At 38.6% G+C, this 6,871-nt stretch overlaps 1 protein-coding gene across 1 annotated transcript in view; it reads left to right on the forward strand.

Moving 5' to 3' along the window:
- The window catches only part of TSPOAP1 (TSPO associated protein 1), a 130,468-nt gene that overhangs the window by 71,325 nt on the left and 52,272 nt on the right, over positions 1-6,871 (forward strand). Inside the window, 3 exon segments of the mRNA XM_018569541.1 lie at positions 209-313; positions 1,391-1,441; positions 4,146-4,341. Coding sequence (XP_018425043.1) covers positions 209-313; positions 1,391-1,441; positions 4,146-4,341 — 352 coding nt within the window.

Below are 6,871 nucleotides of genomic sequence, written 5' to 3' on the forward strand. Positions count from 1 at the left end.
TATCTTGTGTGTACCTTCAGGTGTGTTCCCTATTAGATTTAAAAGACCCTGGGGCACAAAGGAAAGTGCCTATAGATTTATAATCGCATCTTTAAAATACATAACTTGGACAAATCAATGCATAAGCATGTTTCTGGAGTTTAAAATGGTATTTTATTGTGACTAAAATATTTCTGGGAAAAAAAAACCAATCTGCTCTATTTTCTAGCACATGCGAGATGTGGCCGAGAGAAGGCAACAGCTGGAAAAAGATCATGAAGATGCTGCGCTAGCACTACAGAAGAGACAGGAAGAAGTAAAACGTCTTCAACAGGTAAGCACAGAGTATGGCAACCACAAGCCTGCTTTTCTGATGGCATTCTCGGCAGTCCAGGTAAAGAAGTATAAACATGCCTTCCAACTTTTCTGAGATGAGAAACAGGGACACTTCCAGCACAATTTATTGAGGCAATGGACACACCTGTGCTACGCCCCCAGTTATGCGGACCATTAATCATTTATATGCCAATAATGATTGGTTAAACCCAGAATTGTTTTTTTTCCACCATTACTGTTCCTTTATACTGACTTTTTGAAATGGTAAACACGATCAATGAGAGATAACATAAGGTTTTAGTGCTGAATAACACTTTTGGTAGTTAAATGCAACCTTCAGAGATATCTGTGCATCGGACCAAAAAGAGGGGCAGAGGGATTTGGTTCCAAATAAGGGACAGCCTCTCCAAATGAAGGACAGTTGGGAAGTTTGTATAAACAGGACACTGAGCTAAAGAAGGAGGCATGTGAAAACCCCTGAAAAGCGTTTGAATTTTTGACAGACTTTTGAACAAATAGAAGGACAAAAGTTGCTTTCAGATCATTTACATTAGGGACTGATGATTCACTTTGAGCATATGATATGCTGAAAGGTTAAAGAAAAACAAACTTTTTTTTTTTTCTTATTGGATACAGAAGGAAAATTTTAGAACCTCTGTCAGTTTATTACTTTCTGTATCTAAAGCTACATTGAGGAATTCCCCTTTACCCTCTGTCCTAATCCTATTGTTTCAATGTAAACTAAACCAAATGTGCCCAGCTAACAAATTATATTCTGTAAGACTGTAACCTCAGATGGTTTCTTCAGTATTAGTATGCAGAGTGTGTTTGGCATTCAATGTTCCGTCCCTAGTGTGTCTCTTTATGGCTAAAGAGCTTGAATATGAAAGTCTCCAGCTCACCCAATGTGCTAGCCTGAACCAAACTTGCCTGGATCCCAACATTTTTTTTTAAGTATCCATAAACAGCCTTCATAAATGCCATAAGTTATTTTAAAGACTACACGGTTCTAAAAAAAATCTTCATGATACTGGGCCCACGTAAATAAACTACCTTTTATTTATTTATTTATCAGGCTCAGGTTGAAGCCAAGAAAGAACATGAAGGAGCAGTCCATCTTTTAGAGGTACAATGGTTAAAAAAACCTGTGTTTGTGTATAAAAAAGAAAAAATGTCTATAATATATCTATGTATGTAATATAATATCTGTCTGGGTGATCTGCTTAAATATGATACACCAACTAATATTGACTTGTTTTTTCTTACATTTTTATACAGAGTACTCTGGACACTTTGCAGGTATGTATTTTAAGCCATCAATATACAGTATTTAGTTCTTATTTTGACGTTGGAGTGAAAGGAATATGTCCTCTGTATTCTGTGCTTTTGAACACATCTTCAAAAGATTTTTATAGTTTTTACTTTTGATTTGCCCTCTATACCCCCCAATACTTTTGCCACTTCAACTCCATTGCTCCTTTTTAGAGCCTTTGGGAATACTCAGTTCTTCCGGGTAGGGGAGAGCATGTAATTTTCTCCCAGGATGCAGTACTCTGACCTGAGCAGCCAATTGCCAAGCTCAAACACGGTCATGTGAGGGAGGGGAAGAAGTTCTTAGCCTTGTGAAAGCTTACAGAAGGTTTGGACCCCTGGCTCCAGTGGAGAAATGGAGTGAGCAGGGGAGCCTTCGAAAAGTTAGTATGAGTGGGAGGGGGGTTGTTGCTAAAGAGAGCTTGAATGGACAAAGTGACAGACTCTCTTTGAACGGTAAACCTTTGTAGATGAGTCATACTTGTGTAACCGAAATTCACGTCACTACTGCCTAAGACTAGCGCTCATCACAGGTATAACTGTGTCCACAGGCTCTCTTTCCAGAGTTACTTCTGTAATGAATGGGATATACAACTTCCTTGAGGTGCTTGGACACCTCACAGCTATTAGACCCTGTATACCCCTCTCACTCCCAGTCACAACCACTGCAGCACCTAACAGCAGCTATCCGGATCTGTTTTGTCCTCAGCATTGGGTCCCGCCAATGCTGGACCCATCAACTACAGCTACTGGACCCCAACAGTTTCTAACATCAACAATCAGGTAGCCTTCACATCCTGGCCCAGTCCATCGTGTACAACTGAAGTGTGTAAAATTGGCAGGCTGACTTTTCAGTTGTCAAAATGTGGACCACAGAGAATTGTGCCTTTACCTGGAAATGTTTTGGGACTTTTGGCTCAGGCGGGGGATGCTGAATATCAACCTCCTGATATCCAGGTTCAACAACAAAATGGACAGATTTGTGACCAGGACCAGGAATCCACAGGCCTTCACAATGGATGCCTTGGTGACTCCATGGGATCAGTGCAGCCTGATCTACGTCTTCCAAAATAATCTTTCCTCTCCTCTATCGCAAGATGGAGATAGAGGACATTATGGTGATCCTAATTTCTCCCATCTGGCCAAGGAGACCGTGGCACGCGGACTTGGTCGAACTGCTGCAGCCTCTGATCCACTCTTGTACTGCCTGTTGCTAAACTGGCAGGCTGGAAGTGGGAGGAATTACACTGGCTTTGATTTGCCGGTGTCTAATTACCTGGTTAGCTGCATTAACCCATCCATTACAGATTTAACTCCCTGTGTCCTGTGATGTACCCCAAGAAACAAATTTTACAAGCAAGACAAAATTCCCTGTTCTACCACTCAGGTTCTTTTAGAATTTTTGTAGTATCAGCAGTGATAGCTCTTGCGGTAGGTAGCCTGAATAGTCAAAGATGACTTTTTTCATCCTTTCCTGTTATCAATGTAATCTCATGTCTTCTGGTCCCTTAGTTCTCTGGCTGGTTCCTCAATTATACATTGATTTTTCTCACACCTGACTACCAGACTGTGATTTGCATCTATGCATCTCTTTATATTAGATCACTTGTCGGGATAGCAGAAGATGTATCTGCCTTGAGGTGCAGATCTCCCTTGTGGCAAGACCATATTTGGTCAAGTTCACCCATAATAGTCTCTGAGCTCTTATTACGCACAACTCCTGATCATTCAAAAAAAATATTGACGGCCCATTTTTCCAGCCTTAATTTTGCATTTATTTCCCTACTTTCTGTCTTTTCCTGACTAGTGTTAGAGAAGGAAATATGTGTTTCATCTTAAACATGATAACTTTCTTCACCACCAGAGCATGCAGACTGCATCCTGTTAAGGTATGAAATACCTAAACTGTATTCTAAAACATGTTCTTCATGTTGAGGCACAGAAGGCCCTTGTGCATTGAAGGGTTTTGAGGAGGTGGGTTGTCTCCTCACAAGTGCAAAAAGATTAACAAGCAAAACAAAATCATAATGAAAGCAATAAAGCCTAGGTTTTTGGTTTTAATCGTGGCTTTGCTTGAGAACTATCTTGTGTATATTCTTTTGGTCATCCTTGGTTTGTACGCTGACTTCACTCTCACATATTTTATATACTTGTTCCAGGTCAGTGGCTCACTATGTAATGAAGTCAGGTTCAGCATGGTACCCCAAGAGTGTATAACTTTAGTCAGCAATGGCAGCTTGCATATTTCTCGTCTCACCGGTTCCCTTTAAGGCCAAGTTATTGTATTGCTTTAGCAGTCCAGCAAATGAATGTACTTTCTACCTGCAATTATTTGGGAGAATGTTTATTAATAATAGAAGCTGAAACATAACCTCAAGTTAATCACTGTACACTCTTCGCTTTCATTGTATTTGGTTATGCAGGTAATCTGCTTTACACACTGTTTCTTTGCTTTTTTGCTGTATGTCCTTATTTAAATTTGAATATTCTCTTATCTCCAAGTGTTCTTTTTTTTAAAGGCTAAAGTGAAAGTTTTAGAAGACAAATGTCGTAGTCAGACAGAGCAGTTCAGTCTGTTGTCTCAGGAGTTGGAAAAATTTCGTCTGCAAACAGGAAACATTGACCTCCTTACTTCTACACTGGTGAATTCAGAGCTGCCGCCACCCCAGTGTTGCTCTACTCCTAGCCTTTCTTCAGTCCAGCATGAAAGAACAGGTAATTCTCTACATGGATTTCATGAGACCAAACTACTGTATATAAGTTATATATATTGCCAATAGGTAAAAATCACACAAACACTTGACTTGTTTTGTGCCTATAAATAATCAATTTTGATTGGTTGTGTTGGACCTGAAATTGCAGTTCCCAGCCTGCAGTCTTACACATATGAGTGATTAATATGTAAATATTCTATGTGTAACCTCGACATTTTAGCCATAAGAAACCTTTGTTCTCTGGACTGCAGTTCAAAGTGAACCTGTCAGCATACATAACTATTATTATTTCCCATGCAGTAGTAGTCTTAAGATGTTTGCACATACCTTTTTTTTAATCAAAATGGATATATGCACCTCCAGTTACCAGCACAATGTCTGTAATTTTCAGCTTCCAGCAAAAATGGAAGAATTGTAGGTTCTTTGCTCCATTTTTAGTATTGTTGTATGAACTTTTGCAACATATAGAACAATGTTTATCAGCATAATCACACAGAAATATTCAGTTCTGTAAATTTGAGCAGATATGGGCTAACTTTTCATACAAAGCGTAGAGACCCATTTCAGTACTTCTGATTTATATTAGAGGTGCGCCAAAATTGATTTTTTTTTCAGACTGAACCCGAAAATAAAAAAATTTGTCAGGCAGAATCTGAATTTTTTTTTTGTTCTAACGTTTTAAAAAAATGTTTTGGTTTTTTTACTGGTGTGTACATGTAACACCATTACCATGTACACACCGTTTCATCAAAGCCCATAGATTGTAGCTCGTGTACAAAGCATTTATGTGTTACCATATCAAATGCTAATACAAAATCCAGGTACACTATATCCACTGCCTTCTCTCCATCTAAGTTGCAAATCACCTCCTCATAGAATGTTAGTAGGTTGGTCTGACAAGAACAGTCTTTCATAAATCCATGCCGGTTGTCACATACCGTTACATAGTTACATAGTATTTGGGGTTGAATAAAGACATACGTCCATCAAGTCCAACCCATATAGGTCCACTCATCATCTCATTCTTAGGGATACTGGTATCCCTGGATATTACGGTCCCTCAAGAAATTGTCCAAACGTTTCTTGAACAAATCTACACTCTTGGCTGAAATCACTGCCGATGGCAGTGCCGATTACCACGGTCTGTACTTCTCCAGTAGGTGTCTTTAAAGACTTTTTGAATATAGGTACTACCGTTGCTTTATGCCAGTCAATATGGTACCCTTGCAGTCAGTGTGGAGTCCTTGAAAATTAGAAACAAGGGTCTTGTTATAACTTTGCTGAGCTCTTTAGGTACCCTGGGGTGCTGAGCTCTTTAGGTACCCTGGGGTGCAGTTTATCAAGTCCTGACGATTAATTAGATTAAAAAAATGTTTACTCTTTGTTAAACCCATTCTCCGTCAACCACTGTGATATCTGACACACTAAGTATGTAGTGAGCAGAAGAATGACTCTAATACCTCGTCTTTTGTGATTAATCTCCCGTACTCATCTTTTATTGCTCCTACCTGTTTTTTTTTTTTGGACCTACCTTTTTTTTTTTCATCCACTACCTATATAAGGAGGCATTAACTCCTGACAATTGAAATCTGCAAGCTGTTCTGTGCATTATAAAAACAATTCTGACCCCTGCATTCTGACTATTGCTCTGTATGTGTTATCCTAAACTAAACAATTCGGGGGGCAATTTATGGCCTCGGTATAGGCACTGAGAACATCAGGGCTTTTTTTTACATTTTGTCTTTTTCTTTATATAGTAAAAAATAAATTATATAAAATCCATTTGTGTATAGTTTTGCATTAACAGGTAATTGTCATTCAAACTGTTGCACTGCAGCACTGAAAAATGGCCTGGTAATGAAGGGGGTATATTCAGGCTAATACTTAAGTGGATCCAAGAGAAATTCCATCCCAAACTTTCTCTTCACTTTTCTTGCATTCATATTGGGGAAAACTGGAAGATGTTTTTTGGAAGTATACACAGCAGTTTTCAAAGGACGCACTTTTCATTTTGGAGCGTTCTATTATGCTATTTTTTTGCACTACCATCACCATTTCCTCTATGCAATTATAGGATAATTTATGAAATTTGAAATATGAAATTTATTTATGTTTTAGGGTTCTGTTATATTAGAAGTTAGTGATCTGAGCGATGTATCGATTTAACCCCTTCATGACTGAGGCCCTTTTTTCAATTTTTGCACCCATGTTATATTCCACATTTTAGGCCTGAAAATGACGTAAAACCCCCCAACATTATATATTTTCTGAATGCCAAGACCCTATAGAATAAAATGGTGGTAGTTGAAAATTTTTATGTTGCGCAATATTAGCGCAACTCCTTATTAAACCCCAAAATTTAGTGACAAATTTAATTAAATGCCCCAAAACACAACAAATTACCCATTTTTTAAATGAAATATAAAAGATGAGGTTACAACGAGTAAAACGATACCCAACATGCCCAGTTTACAGATTGCGTGCGACCGTGAAACGGCGAAAAACTGCAGTACCCCAAAAAGTCAATAAAA

Source organism: Nanorana parkeri, unplaced genomic scaffold (assembly GCF_000935625.1).
Source record: "Nanorana parkeri isolate BGI_ZX_2015 unplaced genomic scaffold, ASM93562v1 scaffold1351, whole genome shotgun sequence".
Classification (NCBI taxonomy): domain Eukaryota; kingdom Metazoa; phylum Chordata; class Amphibia; order Anura; family Dicroglossidae; genus Nanorana; species Nanorana parkeri.